At 36.1% G+C, this 27,160-nt stretch overlaps 1 protein-coding gene across 2 annotated transcripts in view; it reads right to left on the bottom strand.

Annotated features, from left to right (window-relative positions):
* Window positions 1–1,537: 1,537 nt before the first annotated feature.
* SCAMP1 (secretory carrier membrane protein 1) overlaps window positions 1,538–27,160 on the bottom strand; it is a 117,397-nt gene continuing 91,774 nt past the window's right edge. For both annotated transcript variants that reach the window (XM_061189379.1, XM_061189380.1), the window contains 3 exons: window positions 26,383–26,484; window positions 22,900–23,017; window positions 1,538–4,379 (listed from right to left, as the gene is read on the bottom strand). In XM_061189379.1, the coding sequence (XP_061045362.1) occupies window positions 4,215–4,379; window positions 22,900–23,017; window positions 26,383–26,484 (385 nt within the window). In that variant the 3' untranslated portion in view covers window positions 1,538–4,214. The remainder of the gene's footprint in view (window positions 4,380–22,899; window positions 23,018–26,382; window positions 26,485–27,160) is intronic.

Genomic DNA, 27,160 nt, shown 5'->3' with positions numbered 1-27,160 from the left:
TGTTACATGCTGGCTCCCATGTCCCTTGCCATTTGAAAACATGAACAGTGCTAATGAAAATTCTCCAAGTTGAAGGCTTTGTCTTACCAAAACCACAAAGTTAAATTGTAAATATGAAACCTACAGGAAGGGTAAGAACACTAGAGGGGAGCCTTTCCCTATTTTCCTAGAATCTTCAAATTAAAGATATCTATATATCTAGGATAGATTAGTGGCAATGCCTGGCTGGCTTAGAAATTTTCTACAGATTCCTTCCTATCTTTCTGTAGACTGTGATAAAACCTTAAAATAAGGTTCAAAAACACCCATCCTTACAAAAAGCATGCTGTTTTGTATAATGTACCCTAAAATTCTAGTAGAAATACTTCACTTTCCATAATATTTCACCATTGAGATATAATCTTTTAGTTTAATAAATAAGTATTAAAAACAACTCTAGTGTTTTAAAACATATTATTCTACTCTAAATAAATTTATACTATGGTACTTGAAAATCTATCGAAGTGTAGATTTTAACCATCCTCAATTATTTTTACATTAACTGCTTTTACTTCCCCTCTAAAGTTCTTAACCACATGGAATCAACAAATTCCTCTAAACATTTACCTTAAAGATAAAATGGAAGGAGATAACAGTGAAATGGTGTGTGATGGCCACGGTCATTCTAATAAGGGAAAGTTGCACAAAAAAATGTAACAAATTCTGTATATAAACAGTCTAAACGTAGATTTTTACCAATACAGATATAAAATTAGATGCTAATGTCTGTTTTCAGAAAGAGATAAAGTAATAACTGTATAAGCATTATAGTACTACAAATGATTTACAGAAACTAAGAAACTTAAGTAAACATAAACTCCCTCTAAAATGCAAACCATACATTATCTCAACATGATTTATAGAAGGACTGTATCCAATGAAAATCCAAACTCACTTTTAGGTAACACCCAGAAAACTGAAAATGCTGTTCCTATTTTAATTTAACATGTATTTCTCAAATAAGATTCACCATGAACATTATTTTAGACTATATTTTTATATCCTCTTTAGATAGCCAAGTGAAAAATCCAACAATACACAAATTTGTACTTTCATCAGTACATAAAACAACAACAGGTAGTGAGGTTAGAAAACAGAACACAAGTTCAATCAAATCAATACAATACTAGTACAGAGGCATCCATGTTAACCTACATGGAAAAATCTGGGCCACAAAACAGGTTTTCCATTTTGAATCTCACTAACTGCTAGACAGTCTGTGTATTTTGACCTTAAAGTGGTCAAAATAGTTAATGAGTGAACCTCATGTTCGACTACCTACAAAGGTCTAAAGCAACAGAAAAATTGTCATTTTATGTTGCTGAGAGTTTTTAACTAAGTCTTTTATATTACTTATTTTGTTTAGTAGCACGTGACAGAATTATACACAAATTATTTTTTAAAAATTAAATGTGGTTATTTCTATATACATTAGGCCCTCAGCATAATTTCTGCCTCTGAAGTGCTAATACAGTATTTAAAACTATACAAACAAACATCCAGTAAACAGCATTTTATTTTATGACACTCTGTGTTAATACAATAAATATACAAAACTTCCAAACCACTGAAAACATGCAACATTAGAGGGACAGATGGAGGGCATTTATATAGAACCATGACAGTCACCGTAATGGCAGCGCAATATTACTCGTTGACAAAATATACAAACATCCCTAGATAAATAATCCAAGTCCCAAATTAAAAACCACTGAGCAATGATTTTCCAGTGTTAAAACTTTAGTTTGAAATAAAATAGCCAAAACTTAATATTACCAACTGAAAAATGACATGGATCCTTACAATGTGAAGACCATTTCATGATTGCGATACTGGGTAATGCTAATATTAAATATAAAACACTAACAAGTGCCAATCTTTTACTGAGTGCAAATGTGACTATTTACTAATAATTATTGTTAAGAGAATAGAGATTATAAGAATTAAAAACCCCTCTACCTTATTAAACTGTTAAGCAGTGCCATCATTTTAACGCACATTTATGTTTTTAAAAAAACATTTTTCTCTTATAAGCTTGTATTAACCCAAATAACTGGAATTTAAAACAACATTTCCCCCATCCAAACAAAAAAAGGTACAGTTGGTTGTAATTATTCTTTGCTATTTAGCAATAGAGGATTTCTACAGAATAGAGAGAAGCATTCCTAATTCTTAAAGGAAAGTATCTCAGTATTTTTTGAAAGTATCTATGATAAAGTTTTCATTTTGCAGTTTAAAGAAAAACAAAAGGAACTTGAGAGATGAATTAATGACAGACATAAGTACTTTTGCTGTATTTTGTGGTTAATGTTTTGAATGTTTGTAAAATCCACACTCAACAAAGCATACTGATGAGACAGAGTTTCAGTAAGATTATAGACTCTAAAAAACTTGAACTGGCTTATTTGGTTGAGAAAGTAGGTAGAGATTATCACTGATCAGAAATATTCATAAAAACAGATTTAAATTCATACTCTGAATCCTACTTTCATCAGAATAAAAGAAATATCTTCCAAGTATATTACTTCAACGAAGTCCCAAATAAATCAAATGTAAACACCATCTGGATGGATCCGTGTTATATCTAGTATCACACAAAGCTTCTTTCATAAATAGTGAGAACTCACCATCCTACCCCCAGCATGAAACTCATTTTAACTCCAGATTTGGGGCGAAGAATAAAGGTGATATAACCATTTACACCCAGCCAATTTTTTAGTCTCAAATAATATAATCTAATAGAGTACTCTTACTTTTCAAAATCAAGTTGAATACTTATTATTCTGCAATCTTTTAGGTTAGCTAATGACTTCCAAAACAACAGTATCGTGACTTTACAAATGTCTTTAAGTCATTTAATCAGTTATTAAAAATGACTCAAAGTTTCAACCCAAGTATACTATAAGAATGAAGTCCTGTGCTGCATAGTAATAATTTTAACATGATTATATCCATAATTAATGCATTCAACTGTATCTGTATTTTCTTGCTTGATGCAAGTTAAATGTTTTATTTTTTCTGTTGCTACAAATTTTAATGTATTCAGTCTGTCTGAAAAATTCAAAGACTGAGGTGCGTTAGGGATTCAAGTATATGTGAAGTGCCAGGGTCTTTTTATTTTTAATGCCAACTAGACATGAGAGGCTAAAAGAAAAATTTCTTAAATACTGTTATGTTCTTTTTGGACATGGAGTTAGGCTAGACTTTAATACCTCTGTTAAAAATTACACACACATACCCCAGAAAAGAGATGCCAAACACAATCTCAGTTCAATTAAAAAGAGTAGCCACAAGAATATACCAAAGTTTCCATACAGTAATATTTTACTATGATATGAATACTGAAAATTAAAAACAAAAAGGTATTATCATCACTACATTCTATTCCATCAATTATCTACCTTTTCTTTTGGATAATGCACTGCATATTATATTATATCCTCGTATTGCACCCCAGTGAATTTTTATTTAAAAGAAAGTATTACAGAAAATCATTTCTATGATTCTATAAACAACTCCCCAATCCTGCAACCATAAGCAGTGCATAACCCAAAATACTAATTCTTTTAAGAAACATGGTGACCATGCAAGATCAGAGCTTGATTATCAAAATATCAACTACTCTAAAAAAAGAAAATAAAAAGATAAAATTTACATTATCTACCATGAAATGTACACAGGCTCTTCACTGGTGAGTGAAACTGCTAAAAAGCAAGCCAATTAAAAAATCCGTAAGTCTCTGATGTCCTATTTCTTTCAATATAAATAAGGAAAAGGAATGAAGCATTGCTTTACTGCTCCAATGTGTAATCCTTACGTCTGACTCTTGAAAGAATGACTGCAGCAAGTACTAAGTGCATTTTTAATCATAAGTGCCATGTTAATTTCAGTGTGTCACCACTGAAATAATTCGCTGAACATTCATCCCCCAAAAAATATGGAGAATATTTATTTCGCATGTAATTTTTTTTTTTGCAAGGGGCACTGAAATATTAAGAAACTATCAGGTAAATAATAAGACAAGGAAGTTTTTCTGGTTTTAACCCATGCACAAGTGATTAGGAAATATACGTGCTGTGTGTACTGTGTGTTTTGAACAAAAAAAAATATTTATAGAATACAGTAACTGGAGAAAAAAGTACAGTCAGAAGGTAACAATGTATTGTTTGAAGACTCTAAATTTGGTTACCCTTGAAAGCATTCTGAGCTGCACTAGTTGCTGCGGTTGAAGCTGCGTTTGCAGCTGCAGTCTGGACAGTTTTGTTGGACATCACACCTGTTGCAAACTCTTGTTGGGCCTTCTCAAAACTAGCACCTGTTGTGCGATAGAGTCCATGTACCTACGGAGGCACAGAAAAGTGGGAGAAGATGAGTGGTAATCTACGCATTCATTATCAATAGCTCTTCAATTAATCCCAACATGACTCAGAGATAAAAAGACTAGATTCTAGGCAGGATTCCTAAGATCAAGAACATCAGCCACACAGTGGCACACAACATGGTATGTAAATATTTTCTTAAAATAGATTTTTCCCTTTTATCCCCAATGCAGAAGAGATAATTATGCCTATGCCAAACCAAAAATAATATAAAAAACGACTTCTTAACCAAATGCAAAAAGCTATGTTTTCCACTGTACCTAATTAAGATATTACAGCCTTACAAAGGAATGGTTTAAACATAACAGGAGACATTCTGACTTAAATACATTAATTTACTACCCTAGACAATTCCAAAAAAAATAATACCTTACCTATTTCTATGTTGGCTACATATATACCACTGCCCCTATTGTATCAAATGGTATCGTTTTATCATTTAATGTAGTGAGCAATATGTGTGTCCTTAAAGATAATTCACTCTGAATACTATTTAAGTTTTTGTGTATAGTCAAGTCCTAAAGGATTTAAGAAGAAACACTTCTGAGTGCTATCTGTCCATACTGATTCATCACTCAAATCTTAGAGTTTTATAAGCAGGGTTCAAAAATACTCTTTCTGTTAGCATCTCTCTCGAAGATGCATAAACCATGAAGGACATCAATCCATAACATCAGCCACTCCATCTAATACAAATTTGAGAAAGGAAATAACAAGGCACATTAGGACAAATATTGATATTTATTTATTACATACCTACAAACTTGGGGGTATGAAAGATGAGGAGAAAAGATGAGGAGGAAAGATGAGACAGAAAAGTGAACTTGTAATTACACTGCATTGTGATTAGGTCTAAATTAGAAGCCTGACTAGAATGTCATCAAAGCAGGTTTGGAGGATGGGGGCAGTACACCCAAGTCAGCCCTTTTCCCAAACCTAAATACGTAGGAACTAGTAACTGTGGAGTTAAGTGTGGAGTGAGGAAAAGTAGAAGGAGTCAAGTACTTTCAAGTCAAGTTTAGATACTGGCAAGTTGTTTCACAAAGAGAGAATACAGAGGATACGTTGGTTTGGGGGGAGAGTAGATGCTAAGTTCTAAACATTCATCCATTGCACATATGTTTATTGAATACCTACTCTAAGCCTGCCCCAGCAGGCAGGTGAAAATTTGGTTTGGAGGTAGAGAGGAATGGGCTAGAGACATGGACTTGGAAACCAATGGCACATAATGGTAGCTACAACTCTGATGTAATGAAACTGTCCATGGAGAGATAACACATAAAGTAGAAAGAGAAGAAAATCAAGTACCAAAGCCTTAAGTTTAGACACCAATATTTAAGAGGTACCCATAACAACAAGAAATTAAAAGAGGAATGAGTAAAACCAGGGACCTTTTCACAGATGCCAAGGGAAGAAAGCAGTTAAGGAATGAAGAGCTATCAGGGAAAATAAGGGGTCTAAGTCCCAAGTTCTTCTGATACACAGTAGCGAAAGCAAATGCCGTATTACTATGGATCAAAGTATTAAAGGGTCAGGGAGAGGGACTTCCCTGGTGTTCCAATGGTTAAGACTCCGTGCTCCCAATGCAGGGGTCCCAAGTTCAATCCCTGGTCAGGGAATTAGATCCCACATGCCACAACTAAAGATCCCACATGCCACAACTAAAAGATCCTGCATGCTGCAACTAAAGATCCTGCATGCCGCTACAAAGATCCTGCATGCTGCAACTAAAAGATCCGCATGCTGCAACTAAAGATCCCACATGCCACAACTAAAGATCCCGCCTGCCACAACTAAAAGATCCCACATGCCACAAGTAAAGATCTTGCGTGCTGCAACTAAGACCCAGTGCAGCCAAATAAATAAATAATTTTTTTTTTTTTAAAAAAGGGTCAGGGAGAGGGACTTCCCTGCTGGCGCAGTGGTTAAGAATCCACCTGCCAATGCAGGGGACATGGGTTCAAGCCCTGGTCCGGGAAGATCCCACATGCCACGGAGCAGCTAAGCCCATGTGCCACAACTACTGAGCCTGCTGTGCTCTAGAGCCTGCGAACCACAACTACTGAGCCCGTGTGCCACAACTACTAAAGCCTGTGCGCCTAGAGCCTGTGCTCCACAACAAAGAGAAGCCACCGCAATGAGATGCCCATGCACTGCAATGAAGAGTAGTCCCTGCTCACCACAACTAGAGAAAGCCCACGCGCAGCAACGAAGACCCAACACAGCCAAAATTTTAAAATAAATAAATAAATAAAGCGCAAATTTAAAAAAAAAAAGGAGAAAAAAAGGGTCAGGGAGAAAAAGAGAGCACTGACAAGTACGTATACTGGTGAACCTTAAAATTCTTTTAGTACCACAGCACTACCATAAGTATAAAATATTTTTATTCCCTTTCCAAACCAAGTTTTTAAAATAAAAAATCAAAGATATAGATAAATTACTACGCCTATGTTCAAGAAATTTATCTCACAATGAGTACATATGATTAGATCCTACAAATTAAGTGTATTATAGAAATCTAATAAACCTTCTTTACTTACTAGACCTAGTCACAGTGCAAAGTAATTACAGGTTAACTTGTCTGTCTCTCCCCCTTCCCCCCACCCCAATTTATGTGCATGTAATTAACAAACATCTGTTCTAATTTATTCCTTTTTTCAAATTTGTATTGAGTGGCTGATGTTATGTATTCATGAACTTCATGGTTTAGTTACTTAAAATGTAATTCATAGCCCCACAGAGCAGAGAGGTAAAATAAAGGTAGGAATAACACATTTCTCAATAGTCTGTATCTATATAAACCCAGAGAGCCACCTAGAGGGAAAAGACTGCATATGTATTCAGTGCACAATGCTCAAATACTGCATTAGATCCACAATATCCATGTGAAAGGGGTGATTCTTCATTTCAGTGTCCCAGCAAGATGATGGGCTACTTACAAGGATCAACAGCTCAAAAAGCTTACCATTTCCCTGTTATGTTTCAGTGATATCTGCTGATATCTATTGATAACACACTCCTTAAGAAATCAGGGAGATAGTTTTAAGATAAAACAGTGTAATTAAAAAGCAAAAACTAAACAACTTAAATACTTGCTATCTCTTCTACTTATGAGAATTGCACTAACCTACATATTTAGTCCTAGGAGTAACACAGAAAGGACACTAGATTTGGTACCTACTGATTCCACTACCTTCTGCAGGGCTGGACACCACTCAAAACCTCAAGTTTACTTCTCATACAACAAGAATATTTCTTGTCCTATTTGTCTCTCAGAGTTTTCCTGAGGATCAAATGAGAATTATGTAAATGTGTTAGACTAATAAAAATTAAAATTAACTTTAAAATATCTGCAAAAGTGTCACAGCCAAGACACAACTCCTGAAAAGAATCCTGCTTCCTTAATGTATCTTCAAAAATATCTTAGTGTACAATGTGGTTGAATGACACACAAAATATTGTATACTATGGAAATTAAAAACCATGGTACTTTATTTAAACAAAATAATCCAAATGTATTGTTTCCATTAATGCTTCCAGAACACCATTATCAAGAAATCATGCTTTTGGATGGCAGAGTAGGAAGATCCTGAGCTCACCTCCTCCCACGGGCACCCAAACTTACAGCTATTTACAGAGCAACTATTGATGAGAAAGACCTGAAGACTAGCAGAAAAGATCTACTAAAACTAAAGTTATACAGAAGGAAGCACAATAAGACAGGTAGTAGGGGCAGAGATGCGGTACAGTCAAGGCCTAAACCCCTGGGTGGGCGATCCACAAACGGAAGGATAATTAGAATCACAGAGATTCTCCCTGAGAAGTGAGGTGTTCGAGCCCCACATTGGGGTCCTCCACTGGGAAGGTGAGCCCCCAGAACGTCTGGCTTTGAAGACCAGCAAGGCTTGGTCAGAGGGCTGTAGGAAACAGAGACTTCACTTTTAAAGGGCATGCACAAAATGCCACCTGCTCTGAGACACAGGGCAGAAGCAGTAATTTGAAAGAAGCCTGGGTCAGACCCACTTGAACAGCCTCCTGGAGACACAGGAGGCAACTGGAACTCACCTAGGGGATACAGATGCTGGTGGCACCCAATTTGGGGAGCTCATGCCACCACAAGGGCACTGGTGATAGAAAGCGCCATTTTGGAATCCTTCTTACCAGGGCCGGGACCTGGTCCCACCCACCAACCTGTCAGCACCAGAACTGGGACACCTCAGGCGAAGCTACTAACAGGTGGACACAGCCTGACCCACCAGCAGACCAGCAGCCTTAGGATCCCCAGAGCCCCCAGCTAACCCAGGACCCAGCCCCACAAACCACTGGCCAACATCAATCCCCAGATCTCCAGGGCCATGCAGCCAGAGACCCCAGAACCTGGGTCCACCCACCAGTGAGCCAGCACTAGCCCTGGGACCCCTTGGGCCCCAATCATACCCAAAAGAAAGCCAACACCAGCTTCAACACACCATGGACATGGCAGACAGTTATGTCAGGAACTGGCCCTACCCACCAGTAGGCCAACATGGGATCTGGGACACCTAGCATACAAACCAGCCAACATGAGACCCAGCTCCACCCAGCAGTGGGCCAGAACTAGCCCTGGGACCCCCTGGGGCTCTGTAACTAGCCACCTCATGACACGGCCTGGCCCATCAGTGGCTGGCAGCCTCTACACAAGGCAGGGCATAGCAACCAACCAGACCGGGGGCTAGCCATGCCTACCAGATTGCCCACAGTAGTCAGCATACCACAACAAAAGGGCCCATGCAACCTACCTATGGGGGAACCCCAGAGCATACAGCTCTGGTGACCAGAGGGGAGTGCACTGCTGGGACACATAGGACATTTCCTACATAAGGCCACTTCTCCAAGATCAGGAAATGTAACAAGCTACCAAATACAGAAAAATGAAAACAGTGAATTAGCCAAAATGAGGTGACAGAGGAATATGTTCCAAACAAAGGAACAAGATAAAACCCCAAAGGAAGAACTAAGTGAAGTGGAAGTAGGCAATCTACACAATAAAGAATTTAAGGTAACGATCATAAGGATGCTTAAAGAACTCAGGAGAAGAATGGATGAACATAGTGAGAAGATTAACAAAGAGTTAGAAAATACAAAGAAGAACCAAACAGAGTTGAAGAATACAATAACTGAAATTAAAACCACACTAGAAGGAATCAACAGTAGCCTAGATGATACAGAGGAACAAATCAGAGAACAGGAAGAGAGAGCAGTGGAATCATTCAAACTGAACAGAAAAAAGAATTTTTAAAAATGAGGACAGTTTAAGAGACCTCCAAAACAACATCAAGTGTACTAACATTCCCTTTATAGAGGTCCCAGAAGGAGAAGAGAGAAAAAGGGACAGAGAACATATTTGAAGACATAATAGCTGAAAACGTCCCTAACCTGGGAAAGGAAATAGACATCCAGGTCAAGGAAGTACAGAGAGCTCCAAACAGGATCAACCCAAAGAGGACCACATTAAGACACACTGTAATTAAAATAGCAAAAGTTAAAGATAAAGAGAGAATATTAAAAGCAGCAAGGGAAAAGAAACAAGTTACATACAAGGAAACTCCCATAAGGCTATTACCTGACTTTTCAGGAGAAACTCTGCAGGCCAGAGGGAGTGGCACAATATATTTAAAGTGATGAATGGAAAAAAAACCTACAACCAAGAAGACTACTCAGCAAGGCTTTCCTTCCAGTTTGAAGGAAAGATCAAAAGTTTTACAGACATGCAAAAGCTAAAAGAGTTCAGCACCACAAAACCAGATTCATAAGAAATGTTAAAGAGACTTCTCAAATCAGAAAAGAAAAGGCTACTACTAGAAATATGAAAATTACAAAAGGAAAAATCTCATTGGCAAAGGCAAACAAACAGTAAAGGTAGTAAATTAACCACTTATAAAGCTAGTAGAAAGCTTAAAAGACAAAAGTAGAAAAATGTGGACTTCACTGATGGCACAGTAGTTGGGACTCTGTGCTCCCAATGCAGGGGGCCTGGGTTCGATCCCTGGTTGGGGAACTAGATCCCACATGCATGCCACAACTAAGGAGCCGGTGAGCCACGACTAAGGAGCCGGCAAGCCGCAACTGGGGAGCCTGCCTGCCGAACTAAGGAGCCCACATGCCGCAACTAAAAGGAGCCGGCGAGCTGCAACTAGGCAGCCTGTGAGCCGCAACTAGGGAGCCTGCCTGCCGCAACTAAGACGTGGTGCAACCAAATAAATATTTTTAAAATAATAATAATAGTAATAATAAAAGGTAGAAAAATTATCTATATCCACAATAAGTAGCTAAGGGATACTCAAAATAAGATGTAAAATATGATGTCAAAAACTGTAAATGTGGCAGGGTGGAGTAAAAATGCAGGGTTGTTAAAATGTGTTCAAACTTAAGAGATCAGCAACTTAAAATAATCATACACACACACACATACACACACACACACACACACACACACAGACTGCTATATATAAACCTCATGGTAACAACAAACCAAAAGTCTATAATTGATACACACACACAAAAGAAAGGAATCCAAACATAACACTAAAGATAGTCATCAAATCACAAGGGAGAGAGCAAAAGAAAGAAAAAAGAACTACAAAAATAACCCAAAAAACAATTAACAAAATGCCAATAAATACATACCTAACAGTCATTACTTTAAATGTAAATGGACTAAATGCTCCAATCAAAAGACATAGAGTGGCTAAATGAATACAAAAACAAGACTGATATATATGCTGTCTACAAGAGACTCACTTTAGATCTGAAGTAACACACACGGACTGAAAGTGAGGGGATGGAAAAAGGTATTCCATGCAAACAGAAACAGAAAAGAAAGTTGGAGTAGCAATACCTATACCAGACAGAATAGACGTTAAAACAAACAGTAACAAGAGACAAAGAAGGACATTAAATAATGATCAAGGGATCAATCCAGAAAAAGGTATAACAGTTGTAAATATATACGCACCCAACATAGGAGCACCTAAATATACAGACTACATACAGTAAGTCCCCTACGTACGAACCTTCAAGTTGTGAACTTTCAAAGATGTGTTCCATCAACGTCAGGCATGAGTGAAACTGCAGCTTACCCTCCATCTCCTATTGCTGATGATCCGTCAGCTCTACCATCTCCCACCCCTTCTCCCTCCTCCAGTCAGTAACTCTTCTTGCCTGTTCACTTGATGCCAACTTCTGTATGCCAGCTATTGTACTGTACTGCTGTACTTTTCAAGGTACTGTACTATAAGATTTAAAATGTTTTCTTTATTTTTTGCATTTGTTTGTTTTTTTATGTATTATTTGTGTTAAAAGTATTACAAACCTATTACAGTACAGTACTATATAGCTGATTGTGTTAGTTGGGTACCTAGGCTAACTTTGTTGGACTTACGAACAAACTGGACTTACAAACGCGCTCTTGGAATGGAACTCGTTTGTATGTAGGGGAATTACTATACTAACACACATAAAGGGAGAAACTGACAGAAACCCAATAATACTAGCAAACTTTAACACCCTACTTACATCAATGGACAGATCATTCAGACAGAAAATCAATAAGGTAACACTGGCCTTAAATGACACAATAGACCAAATGAAGTTAATAGATAGAGAGCATTTCATCCAAAAGTAGCAGAATCACGTTCTTTCCAAGTGCACTAGGAACATTCTCCAGGATAGATCACATGGCAGGCCACAAAACAAGTCACAGTAAACTTAGGAAAACTGGAATCATATCAAGCATCTTTTCTGACCACAACGCTGTGAGACTAGACATCAACTACAAGAAAAAAAATGTAAAAAACACAAACACATGGAGACTAAACAATATGCTACTAAACAAACAATGGGCCACTGAAGAAATCAAAGAGGAAATTAAAAAAATACTTGGAGAAAAAGGAAAACAAAAACACAATGATCCAAAATCTATGGGAAGCAGCAAAAGCAGTTTCTAAGAGTAAAGTTTAGAGTGATACAAGTCAACCTCAGGAAATGAAAAATCTCAAATAAACAACCGAACCTTACACCTAAAGTAACTGGAAAAAGAACAAACAAGACCCAAAGTTAACAGAAATCATAAAGAACAGAGTAGATATAAATGAAATAGAGACTAAAAAAATAGAAAAGTTCAATGAAACTAAGAGTTGGTTCTTTGAAAAGGTAAACAAAATTGATAAGCCATTAGCCAGACTCATCAAGAAAAAAAGAAAGAGGGTCCACATCAGTAAAATCAGAAATGAAAAAGAAGTGATAACTGACACCACAGATATATAATGGATCATAATAGATTGCTATGAACAATTATATGCCAATAAAATGGACAACCTAGAAGAAACAAATAAGTTCCTAGACATGTACAATCTCCAAAGACTAAATCAGGAAGAAATAGGAACAGACCAACTACCAAGAATTAAATTAAATCAGTAATTTAAAAAAATCTCACAGCAAACAAAAGTCCAGGACCAGATGGCTGCACAGGTGAATTCCACCAACATTTAAAGAAGAGTTAACACCAATCCCTCTCAGCTATTCCAAAAACTGCAGAGAAAAAATGTTTCTGAACTCATTCTATGAGGCCAGCGTCACCCTGATACCAAAACCAAAGATATCACAAAAAAATAAAATTACAGGCCAATATTACTGATGAACATAGATGCAAAAAACCTCAACGAAATATTAACAAACCAAATCCAACAATACATTAAAAGAATCATACACCATCATAATGTAGGATTTATCCCAGGGGTGTAAGTATGGTTCAATATCTGCAAATGAATCGTGACCATATTAACAAATTTTAGAAAAAAAATAATATGATCATCTCAATAGATGCAGAAAAAGCTTTTGATAAAATTCAACATCCATTTATAATAACAACTCTACAAAGTGGTTACAGAGGGAACATACCTCAACATAACAAAGGCCACAAATCACAAGCCCACAGTTAACATCAAACTCAGTGTTGAAAAGCTGAAAGCATTTCTTCTAAGAACAGGAACAAGACAAAGATGCCCAGCCTCTCTACTTTTAGTCAACATAGTATTGGAAGCAATACACATAGCAATCAGACAAGAAAAAGAAATAAAAGGAATCCAAATTAGAAACAAGTAAAACTATCACTGTTTGCAGATGGCATGATACTCTGCATAGAAAATCATAAAGATGCCACCAAAAAACTACTAGAACTCATCAATGAATTCAGTAAAGTTGCAGGATACAAAATCAATATACAAAAATCTATTGCATTTCTATACACTTACAATTAAGTATCAGAAAGAGAAATTAAGGAAACAGTCCCATTTACAACTGCATCAAAAAGAATAAAATATCTAGGAATATACCTACCTAAGGAGGTAAAACGTCTGTACTTGGAAAACTATAAGACGCTGATGAAAGAAACTGAAGATGACACAAACAGATGGAAACACATACTGTGTTCGTGTATTGGAACAATTAATATTGCTAAAAATGACCATACTACCCAAGGCGATCTTAATATTCAATGCAATCCCTATCAAAATACCAATAGCATTTTTCACAGAACTAGAACAAGTAATTTAAAAATTTGTATGAAAACACAAAAGACCTCAAATAGCCAAAACAATTTTGAGAAAGAAGAACAGAACTGGAAGAATCACAGTCCCTGACCTCAGACTATACTACAAAGCTACAGTAATCAAAACACTATGGTACTGACACCAAAAGAGACACATAGATCAATAGAATAGAATAGAGTCCAGAAATAAACCCATGTACTTATGGTCAATTAATCTATAACAAAGGAGGCAAGAACATACAATGGAGAAAAGACAGTCTCTTCAATAAGTGGTGCTGGGAAAACTGGACACCTACTAGTAAAAGAATGACATTAGAACATTCTCTAACACCATAAACAAAAATAAATGCAAAATGAATACCTAAATGTAAGACTGGAAACCACAAAACTCCTGAAAGAAAACATAGGCAGTACACTCTTTGACATCAATCTTAGCAATATTTTTTGGATATGTCTCCTCAGGCAGGGGAAACAAAAGCAAAAATGAACAAATGGGACTACATCAAACTAAAAAGCTTTTGCACAGTGAAGGAAACCATCAACAAAACAAAAAGGCAGCCTACTGTATGGGAGAAGATATTCCAAACAATATTATCTGACAAGAGGTTAATATCCAAAATATACAAAGAAGCCATACAACTCAACATCAAAAAAACAAACAACCTCACTTAAAAATGGGCAGAAGACCTAAATAGACATTTTCCAAAGAAAACAAACAAATGGCCAACAAGCACATGAATACATGCTCAGCATTACTCATCATCAGGGAAATGTAATTCAACACCACAATGAGATGTCACCTCACACCTATCAGAATGGCTATTATCAAAAAGACAACAAATTACAAGTGTTGGCAAGGATGTGGAGAAAAGGAAACCCTTGTGCACTGTTTGTGGGAATACAAATTGCAGCAGCCACTATCAAAGATAGTATGGAGATTCCTCAAAAAATTAAAAAGAGAACTGCCAAAAGAGCCAGCAAACCCGCTCCTAGGTATTTATCTGAAGAAAATGAAAACACTAATGTGAAAAGATATATATTCATTGCAGTATTATTTACAATAGCCAAGATATGGAAGCAACCTAAGTGCACATCAATAGATGGAGAAAGAAGATGTGGCATACACACACCCACACACTCACACACACACACACACATATGCACACACAATGGAATACTACTCAGCTATAAAAAAGAATGATATCTTGCCATTTGTGACAACGTGGATGGACCTAGAGGGTATTATTCTAAGTGAAATACTGTATGATTCCACTTACATGTGGAATCTAAAAAACAAAACGATCGAACAAACATAGCTAAACAGGAACAGAATCATAGATACAGAGAACAAACAGGTGGTTGCTAGAGGGGAGGGGGTGGAGGGAGGAGAGTAATAGCTGAGGAGATTAAGATTAGAAATTTCTAGTTGCAAAATAAATGAGTCATAGGTATGACATGTACAGTGTGGGGAATATAGTCAATAATTATGTAATATCTTTGTATGGTGACAGTTGGTAGCTAGACTTATTGTGGTGATCATTTTGAAATGTACAGAAATAGCAAATCACTATGTTGTATAACAGGAACTAACAGTGTTAGAGATCAATTATACTTCAAAAAGAAACAAATTCATAGACAAGGAGAACAGATTTGTGGTTATGAGAAACAGAGGGTGGAGGGAGGGGGAACTGGATGAAAGTAGGCACAAAAGGCACAAACTTCCAGTTATAAGACAAATAAGTACTAGGGATGCAATGTACAACATGATGAATATAAGTAACACTGCAGTATGTTATATACAAAAGTTCTTAAGAGTAAATCCTAAGACTTCTCATCACAAGTAAAAATATTTTTCTATTTCTTTCATATCTTTCTTTCTTTCGTATCTATATTAGATGACGGATGTTCACTAAACTCACTGTGATAATCATTTCCTGATGTATGTAAGTCAAACCATTATGCTGTACACCTTAAACTTATACGGTGCTGTATGTCAATTATATCTCAATAAAACTGGAAGAAAAAAAAAGAAATCATGCTTTTAAGATCCCTGTCATACCAAAATGATTTCAACATTTTTTAAAGCTGGGAAAAATGAGTTTTTGAAAATTGTTTCATTCTCATTTTGAGTTTTTGAAAATTGTTTCATTCTCATTTTGAGTTTTTGAAAAAACTTCTGGACCTCTAAGCCTAATTTTTTCAATTGAACATTTCTTAGAAACTCTCTATGAACCCTCCTCCCCATAGATCTGGGTCAGATACCCTTTCTGTAACCTCTTTAACTACTACTCTAGATTCATACTATTGAAATTCCACTCATCCTTTGAGGTCTATCTTAAATATTGCTGTCCTCCTTCTGCCTGAACTAGCTGTGGCTCTCCCTTTTGTCAGCACTTCCAAGACTTTTAGGGATGTATATTGTGACTCTTCTTTTGCAGGGTTTATTCACATGTCTTATATCCTACATGCTTTTTAAGTTCCTTGAGGGGAAGTGGCAATTTCCACTCATAGTTATACCCCCAGAACACATAGTAACTTGTGGTAGAAGTCACTGAACAATTATTTGTTTCTATATCTCCTATAGATTAAACAAATGGCTCCAAATCATCCTCATTATTTAAAAAAAGTTACCAAATAAGTTCAGTACTACTCTAGCAGACTATACCTGTGTTACAAAGTAAAATGCTTATTAGTTTGCAATTACCTCAGCGGTTAATTGTTTTAAAAGTGAACATACTGGGCTTCCCTGGTGGCGCAGTGGTTGAGAATCTGCCTACCAATGCAGGGGACACGGGTTCGAGCCCTGGTCTGGGAAGATCCCACATGCCACGGAGCAACTAGGCCCGTGAGCCACAACTACTGAGCCTGCGCGTCTGGAGCCTGTGCTCTGCAACAAGAGAGGCCGTGATAGTGAGAGGCCTGCGCACCGCAATGAAGAGTGGCCCCCGCTCGCCGCAACTATTCTCTAGTTTCTAGCCCTCGCACAGAAACGAAGACCCAACACAGCGAAAAATAAATAATAAATAAAAATTTTAAAAAAAAAAGTGAACATACTATTTGACACCTACCTACTAGGATGGCTATAATCAGAAAATGGAAAATAAATGTTGGCGAGGATGCAGAGAAATTGGAACCCTTGCACATTGCTGGCAGGAATGTAAAACAGTGCAGTCACTGCAGAAAACAGTTTGATGGCTCCTCAAAAAGCTAAACATAGAATTACCATATGACCACCAAGCAATTCCACTCCTAGGTATATACCCATAAGAACTGAAAGCAGAGACAAAGCAATACTTGTACACCAATATTCATAGTAGCACTACTATTCACAGTAGAAGAAAGGTGGAAACAATCCAAGTGTCCATCAACAAACTAATAAACACAATGTAGTATATACACAGAGTAGAATATTAGTCAGCCATAAAAAAGAATGAAATTCTGACACATGCTACAACATGGATAAACCTTTATGTTAAGTGAAATGAGCCAGACACAAAAGGAAAATATTGTTTGATTCCAATTATATGAAGTATCTAGAATAGGCAAATTCATTGAGCCAGAAAATAGACTAGAGGTTATGAAGGGCTGGTGGGAGGGGGAATTGAAGAGTTACTGCTTAATGACCACAGAATTCCTGTTGGGGTGATGAAAAATGGAAATAGTGGTAATGGTTACACAACATTGTGAATGTAATTAATGCCACTAAATCATACGCTTAAAAATTATTAAAATAGCAAATTTTATGTTTTATGTAGAGCCACAATTTTTAAAAATTAATAATGTAATATACCAAAAAGCATTGAATTATACAATTTAAATGGGTAAACTGCATGATATGTGAGTTACATCTCAGTAATAAAGCTATTAAAATATGCATATAAAGATTATTTGGATGAAAATATCATATGTACAGCATTATAAACTAGCAGATCCACCGAATTTGAAGAGGCCTAGGTAAAGATAATTCACAACAATTTAGTTATATTAACTGAGGTTTGGGATCTAATAAGTAACTAGCCTAGTATTTATAGAAAAGGATAACAAAATTAAGATTTGGGCAATCAAAAAAAAAAAAGTGAACATACTAAGGATACCAACTGATGACAGATATAAACAACCTGCTCAGAGTGCCAATTTTTCTAGGGATTCAAAAGTATTACTGTACCTACTCTGTGTCCCCTGGATGAAGATAAGCAGCATGCGGACTAGCGTTTTAATAGGCAAAGTGAATCATCTGAAATTGATACCTAATCAGAAAAGACCTTAGTGTTGGACGATTCAGAGACAGGAAGAGAGAGAAGCAGCATGCCTGTTTGTGACAGTACAGAAACATATTACAGTAAAATTATCAGCATTCTGTCCTAGATCCAAAATAAATCAGAAAGAAAAGGGTGGGGGAGGGTAGTGAACAACTACAATGCTTTCAAAGAAAGTGAAATTCACTTTTAATCTAAGAAGACTATCACTTTATATACAGTAGGATAGCTTCACAAAGCATTTACTGTAAAACACCAATGTAACTAATAAATGAGACTTTTCATTATTGTGGATCATATACCCCAATTCTATACTCTCACACAAAATAAAAATTATTTGCAAAACAGATATTTTGGTATAGAAAAAAATTTTTAAGTACTTTAAAAACTTGTTTTTTAAAGAAGTGAAATAACTTTTTTCTAAAATTCTTCTGAAGTGCAAAAAAATCACTACTAACAATTATTTTATTAATGTGGACAAAGTCTATTAACAATTTTTTTAATTTCATAGAAAAACAACCATTCAAAACTAGGTCCCAAAGGAAATACAAATTATGTATTATCTATTTATCTCTACCATACTAAGTTATTCTAGCTCTTATATCAATTAAAGGATGGGGGAAATTTTGTATTCCCCTGATATATAATCTCCTATGACTCATTCATTTGTTATTTGACCCATTTATAATACCTCTCCCTTAGCCCAAAACTATTATTTAATTCTTTCTAATAGCTTACTATAAAAAGATGGGCCTGTAAAAAAAATATTGTTTGGGAATAATCTAAAAGAAAATTTTAAAAATCTATCTGCGAAAGGTAAGGATTAAACTATTCCCTTATCTATGAAGAGGTACAAGAGACAGATATTCTTGCATTTCAATTATTTTAAATTTGGATTATAAGATGACACTATGGGGAAAACAAAGATACCATAGTGCTCATACTGGGCACTTTAGACACCAGTGATTAGCTAACTCCAAATTATGCAGGACTTCAGAATGTCAACAAAATTCTCAAAATTGTATTCATTGCCATTGAAATAAATATATACCACAGAGCACCGTTTAGCTGGTACTGGAGACACAGAATAGCCTAATTAAAAGCAACTATTCTAGAGCCAAAACAGTGTGCACAGATAACTTTTAGAGGGCATTAACTGCTTATGGAAAGCCTGACTCCTAGTGGTTACAAACTATGGCTACATAGCCCCAAAGGACTTTTTTCTTTTAAAATGTACAGTGTGGGGAATATAGTCAATAATAGAATACCGTTATATGATGACAGACGGTAACTAGACTTACTGTGATGATCATTTTGAAACATACAGAAATATCAGATCACTATATTGTGTACCAGAAACTAACATAGTGTCAATTATACTTCAAAAACAAACAAACTCATAGAAAAAGAGATCAGATTTGTAGTTATGAGAGGCGAGGGGGTGGGGGAAGGGGAATTGGATAAAGATAGTCAAAAAGGTACAAACTTCCAGTTACAAGATAAATAAGTAATAGAGATGTAATGCACAACATGATAAATATAATTAGCAGTGCTGTATGTTATATACGAAAATTGTTGAGAGTAAATCCTAAGAGTTCTCATCACAAGGAAAAGCGTTTTTAAAATTTTTATTTTGTATCTATATGAGATGATGAATGTTTGCTATACTTATTAAAAATCATTTCATGACGCATGTAAGTCAAATCATTATGCTGTACACCTTAAACTTATACAGTGCTGTTATGTCAATTATATCTCAATGAAATTGGAAGGGAAGAAAAAACTAGCAAGTTTTGAGCAAGTTTGGAAAAGAAAATAAAAAGAAAAATCAGGTGTTTTCATTGGATCTCAATTTCTATCAAATTAAAAGAAATCCTTGCCGTTACAAATACGAAAGCTGGCTCAAACTATATTTTAGTTTATATTATCTCCATTTATTGTACTTAATAAAATCATCTCATCTAAATTCCTTATTTCACAGACAAAGAATATGAGACTGGAACTAGGTCTTGAAAGAGCACTTGTAAGTCTTCAACTGGCAGAGAAGATAAAGTAACCCAGAGGTCAAGAAACATACCATGAACAAAAACTGAGACAAAGGAATGTACGTGATGTATTTAAAGAAACCAAGCAGTAACTTTGAATGGAGTATAAAGTCTGGATCCGGGAGTTGTGAAAGGTCACCACCAGCCCTACTACCACTACCACCACAATCCCATTCCCCAACCTGAAGTCCACTTCAAAAATCTTCAGAGTGCTGGGTTTGTTTGGGATTTTTTTTAGATTAAAATAGTAACTATACATAAAGTGAACTGAAGGAAGTGGGAGTGGGGTATGAGCAACCTGTAAAAAGATCTCTGGGTTAGCTGAGGTTGGAAATGGAAAGGAAGAGAAAGATGGAACAAGACACTAAGAAAGTATCTAGGAAAGTGAGTAAAAAAGTAATGGAAGCACTGACAAAGTACTGACATAATTTTTAAATGGAATCACATGAAAAAGTACTTAGAACCACTCATTTATAATAGGTACTTAATAAATTTCCTTTTTAAAACACAGCTTCATTGAGATAAATGTTGTACACTATACAATTTACCTTTGTAAAGTGTACAATTCAATGGTTTTTAGTATATTCATAGACCTTTTTCATCATCACCCCAAAAAAGAAATTCTATAACCATTTCCAGTCACCCTCTACCCCACCCCTGGTTATAGGCAACCACGAATCTACTTTCTGTCTGTATAGATTTATCTATTTTGGACATTTCATATAAGTGGAATCATATAATATGTGGTGTTAATAAATGTTTCTTGAATATGAATCAGAACTTCTGGAAGGAGTGCTGGTTCTGAGAAAAGAATGAGTTTATGATGCATTACTGTGAGATGATGATACCAATCAACTGGAGATATAAACAGCCACCTGAAGATGCAACTAAATGTTTGTGTAAAGCATTGTCTTTCAACTCCAACATTCTAGTTCATGCAGGTAGGGAAGAAACTGAAACAAAGAGGGAGGTTGAAATTCCCAAGGAAAAAATACTGTAGAGCAAGCACAAAGAGCGGAGACCTGACTGCATTTAAGAAGACCTTTACTTACGAGCTGAACAAAGAAATGAAGGAGAAAGACTAGCCTCAGAGGCAGGAGAATCAGAACATAACCATAAAGGCTGAGGAAGAGGGGCCACCTGTAGAATAGAAGGCTTCAGAGTCCAAGGAGGAGGAAAACGGAAAAAAAGGCTGGTATAGGATCTAGTAACTTTAGAAAGTGGAGTTTCAATAGTTATATATGTGTATTTCTAAAAAGAAGTAAAAGCTTTTAAGAGGGAAAATGAGTAGCAAAATATGAACAGAAAGAACATAGCCTAGGTTTCACAGAGTTTTGAGAAGGATAAAAGACAAATGTACAAGCAAAATATTTCAAGAATGCAGTTTTCTTAAATATAAGGTACAGTTATTTCTGTGCAATCCTTGTACATATGCTCAAGTTGCCACAGAGCAAAAAAAAAACAAAGAAAAAATGTTTTAAGGACTTATTTTCCTTAATGTGAGACCCACCAAAAAGTATTATTTTAAAACATAGGTGTTATTCACAGGGTCTCTATATTATGTTGGAACATGTGTAGAATATCAAAAATACATACCCAAGGCACGATAAAACTTTATATATTAAAAAAACTGACCTTTCTCCTACCCTATGGAATGATTTTCTTTAAGGCAGTGAAAACAGCCATGGGAATTCGATAGGAGGAGGCACAGTCATCCCTCAGTATCTGTGGGTATTGGTTCCATGATACCCTCATCCCCACGCCCATGGATACCGCAATCGGAGGGTGCTCAAGTCCCTCATACAAAGTGGCGTAGTATTTGCAAGTAACCTGCGCACATCCTCCCCACATCTGTCCCATACCTACACTTGAAATCAATCTCTAGATTACTTATAAAACCTAACATAATGTAAATGTTATATAAATAGTTGTAAAAACAATGTAAATACTATGTAAATAGTTGCCATTGTGTGGCAAATTCAAGTTTTGCTTTTTGGAACTTCCTGGAATATTTTTTTCCCTAATATTTTCAATCCACAGTTGCTCAAATTAGAGGATGTGGAACATGTGGATATAGAGGGCCAACTGTATAGCTAAGATAATTGGGCAGTTACTAAAAATAAAATTCAGTCCATAATCCAGCCTGAATCTGTTACCAGCTCACTTTATACTCTTAGATAAAATAATTTAGTGTCTTTAAATTTTAAATGCAAATAAAATGCACATACCACACAAGAGTTTTACTTCTATTTATTAATCGGTCTACTATGTTTCATATTCAAAAAAAGAAATCAGAATATATAAAAAGATACAAATTTTAAAAATGAGGTTGACTCTTCAATTGATAAAAGAAGCCTTCAGTTAACAGAATTTAAAAATATTCCCTATCTACAGGAAACATTAAATGTGATGCAATTCTCTAAAATTTATCTATGCATAACTTTTAATTGTAAAAAGTAATCCTCAGAGAGCAAACCTGCATAAGAACCACCACCAAATGGCTTGAGGTTACACTAAATAAAGAGCAAAATGCGAAAATGAGAACTGAATATCAGGTTCACTAAAAAAATTTACAGACATGAAATTTCACTTACCTTTTTAAACATAACTAGTGAGATGACTGCTGATGCTGTGAAAAGTGCTGCTATGATTATCATCATGATTCCAACAGGAATACTTTTGTTGAGACCAGTAAGGGATGAAATCCAACCACTATGAAATTAAAAGAAGAAAACTAAAATTAGGCAAATAATGCACAATTAGGCAAATTAATGCACAATTTTTAAAAACAGCATAATAACTAACACATTTTCAGCACTTACGATCCAGGCAACATCCAAGTTCTTTACATGTATTAACTCATTTAATTCTCACAACAACCCGCTACGATATATGCTATTTTTAATCCCTATTTTACAGATAAGAAACTGAGTCACCAAGATTATTCAGTAACTTGCCCAAGGTCACACAGCTAATAAAAACAGCACAGTCTGAATTCAAACTTAAACACCTAAATCCAGAGCCTTAAATGTGTACCACGAGATTTTACATTTTTTAAGCCTATGATTTCAATTATTTTTTAAAGTTCATTTTAAATTCTGCTTAATTATGTAAAAAAATATTTGAGAACCACATATTCAACAAAGGGCTAGTATCCAAAATATATAAAGAAACTTCAAAGCTCAACAGTAAAAATAAATTCTTAAAATTAAAAAGTTTCAATTAGAAAATGGGCAAAGGACTTCCCTGGTGGTCAGTGGTTAAGAATCCACCTGCCAATGCAGGGGACACAGGTTCGATCCCTGGTCCAGGAAGATCCCACATGCCGCAGGGCAACTAAGCCCTGCACCACAACGACTGAGCCTACATGCCACAACTACTGAAGCCCACGCACTCTAGAGCCCACGCACCACAACTACTGAAGCCCACGCACTCTGGGGCCCGCGTGCCGCAACTACTGAGCCTGCGTGCTGCAACTACTGAAGCCCGCGCACCTAGAGCCCGTGCTCCCCAACAAGAGAAGCCATCACCACAATGAGAAGCCCGCACACTGCAACGAAGAGTAGCCCCCCACTCGCCACAACTAGAGAAAAGCCCACGCGCATCAATGAAGACCAGCACAACCGAAAAAAAAGAAAATGGGCAAAGACATGAAGAGACATTTCACCAAGAGGATATACAGATGACAAATAAGCACATGAAAAGATAAAACATCATGAGTCATTAAGGAAATAAATATTAAAACCACAGTGAGATATCACTACACACCTATCAGAACAGCTTAAAAAAAAAAGTAGTGACAACACCAGAGGCTGGTGAGGATGTGGAGGCTGAATCACTCATATGTTGTAGTTGGGACTGTAAAATGGTACAGCCATTCTGGAAAATACTGTCAGTTTTTTAAAAACACTGAACAGGGAATTCCCTAGCGGGCCCAGTGGTTAGGACTCCCTTGGCTCTCATTACCAAGGGCCCGGGTTCAATCCCTGGTCAGGGAACTAAGATCCCACAAGTTGTGGTGTGCAGCCAAAAAAAAAAAAATCATCTAAAAATAAATAAATAAAAATTTAAAAACACTAAACATGCAACTTCCATATGAACCAACAATTACACTCTTCTCCTGGGTATTTATCACAGAGAAATGAAAACTTATGTTCACACAAAAACTTGTTCACGAATGTTTTTAGCAGAATAGCCCCAAACCAGGAACAATCCAAGGTCCCTCAACTGGTGAATGGTTAAACAAACTGTGGTCCATCCATACCATGGATGCTGCTCAGGAATAAAAAGGGATGAACTACTGAGACACAACAACCTGGATGAATCTCCAGAGCATTATGCTTAGTGAAAAAAGCTAGTTTACAAACTGTATGATTCCATTTATATAACATTCTTGAAATGACAAGCAGATTAGTGATTGCTGGGGTTAAGGAGGGAAGTGAGTGTGGCTATAAAGGGCAGCATAAAGGATCCTTTGGTGATGGGAATGTCCTGTGTCTTCACTGTATCAATGTCAAGATCCTGATTTTTATATTATACCATAGTTTTACAATATGTTACCACTGGGGAAAACTGGATAAAGGATACTTGGGATCTCTCTGCATTATTTCTTATAACTGTCTGTGGCTCTACAATTATCTCAAAATAAAGAGTCTAATTTTTTAAAGTCTGCTAAATTACATGAGGTCTATCTTACAACAGGTCACCTTGTATGCACCCTCACTAGCAGATTCCTGTGCTATTTAGTCACCTCACAGGCTGCTGTGCTAAATTTTAACACTTTTTTCTAAGTCTGTTCTAAAAAGCAAAAGAAGGGCTTCCCTGGTGGCACAGTGGTTCAGAATCCACCTGCCAATGCAGGGGACACGGGTTAGAGCCCTGGTCTGGGAAGATCCCACATGCCACGGAGCAACTAAGCCTCTGCGCCACAAATACTGAGCCTGCGCTCTAGAGCCTGCAAGCCACAACTACTGAGCCCGCATGCTACAACTACTGAAGTCCGCGCGCCTAGAGCCCGTGCTCCACAACAAGAGAAGCCACCGCAATGAGAAGCCCGTGCACCGGAACAAAGAGCAGACCCCGCTCACCGCAACTAGAGAAAGCCCGTGCACAGTAGCGAAGACCCAATGCAGCCAAAAATAAATAAATTTATTAAAAAAAAAAAAGCAAAAGAAATTATTTAGGTTTCATTAGAATACAAAAAGTGCTGTTAACATAAGCAGTGCATTTTTTAAATTAAACATTTAAAACATTTCCTTTCTCTCAAATGCTAAAGACTAAATACTTTTTAAAATCATAATGAATGCTACTCTTTCCTAGAACTGATTTAAAATACCCAAATAAATTCTCTGCATGTATATATGCCCATTAGATCTGCAAAGCTATCAACAGTTGTCTGACTTCCAGTGACTACTCTAATTCAGTAGTAGCATACTAATGTATGCTTCAAATGTAAGTCTTCAAATACACTCTAGTTACATGATCATTTCAGTTTATGTACGTAGCGCAGCAAAGTTGCCTCGCACATGCTTTTAGCTTATAAAAATTCAACTGTACGCAATGGTTGCAAGAGAAAGAAGAGAGGGAGGGATGATTTTATACATAGGTACTCTTCTATGCACCATTTCATTCAAGGAATGTTTGCTCCAGAGTGTCTGAAGAGAGATATAAATCTATGACCTTCTAACCTGTGTCCAAATAGTCTCAGTTTCTGAGGGTCCCCCACTGAGTGAACATTTTGCCATGCTAAGAACGATTCTGTTTGTTTAAAGATATATCCATATATGTGCGTGCAGTGACTCCACTTTTCAAAGACGTGTGTGTATGTGTGTGCACACGCATTTGTGTGTGTATGAAAATATATGTTTGTATACCTAAAATAGCACTTTACACATAACAGGTACCCTTAAATTCCTTCAAAGGTTATTCCTTAGGAAACTTTTAAATTGCATTTTTTATTATTTGTATACTTTTGCTAATCTGGTTTTTCTATGTCAAATATTTTTAGGAATCCAAAAATTATATTAAGATACTAGATGAACAGATTATAACTAGAGTAATTAAAGTAAATGACTTACCAGTTACCCCAATTATGAAATCCTGCAGCCTGGAGTACATGTACAGCAAACTGACAAATATAGACGAAAAAGAATACAAAGAATCTGAATGAACTGTCACTCCTGTTTTTAAAAAGAAAGAGAGTAGGGAGAAAAAGAAAGGGGAAAATGTCATTGTTCTCAATGCCTTTACATTCACTTGTAGACTGATATTCAAACATTAAAAAATATTTTTAAAAATACCAGTGGCAACTACCTGAGACTTGAAATTAAAATAATAACATAATAATGTATGTGAACCATTTATCCAAATACTAGACGATGTTGCTATTATTATTCCAGCCTCACTTTGTCCTTTCAATTTCCAACTGTACCACAAAACATCTTGGCAAAAGAAAAATTATTTTGTTTTCCTTTTATTTTTTATTAAATAGCTTCACTGAATTATAATAAACTGCAAGTATTTAAAATACACAATTCGGTAAGGTTTGACATAAGTATATAACTATGAACCTTCTCTAATCAAAATAGTGAACATATTACAAATTTTTCCTTGTGTTCCTGGTTAATCCCTCCCTCCCCACCCACTGCTTTCAGTCACTATAGTTTCATATTTTAGAGTTTTATTTAAATGGGATCATACAGTATATACTTTTTTCTTGTCTGCCTTCTTTCATTCAGCACATTTTCAGATTCACTCATGTTGCTGCATGTAACAAAAGTCCATTCTTTTTCATTGCTGAGTAGTATTCCATTGTATAGTACACCACAGTTTGTTTATTCATTCACCTGTTGATGA

Source organism: Eubalaena glacialis, chromosome 4 (genome assembly GCF_028564815.1).
Source record: "Eubalaena glacialis isolate mEubGla1 chromosome 4, mEubGla1.1.hap2.+ XY, whole genome shotgun sequence".
Taxonomy (NCBI): domain Eukaryota; kingdom Metazoa; phylum Chordata; class Mammalia; order Artiodactyla; family Balaenidae; genus Eubalaena; species Eubalaena glacialis.
This window is presented reverse-complemented; position numbering and strand designations above follow the sequence as displayed.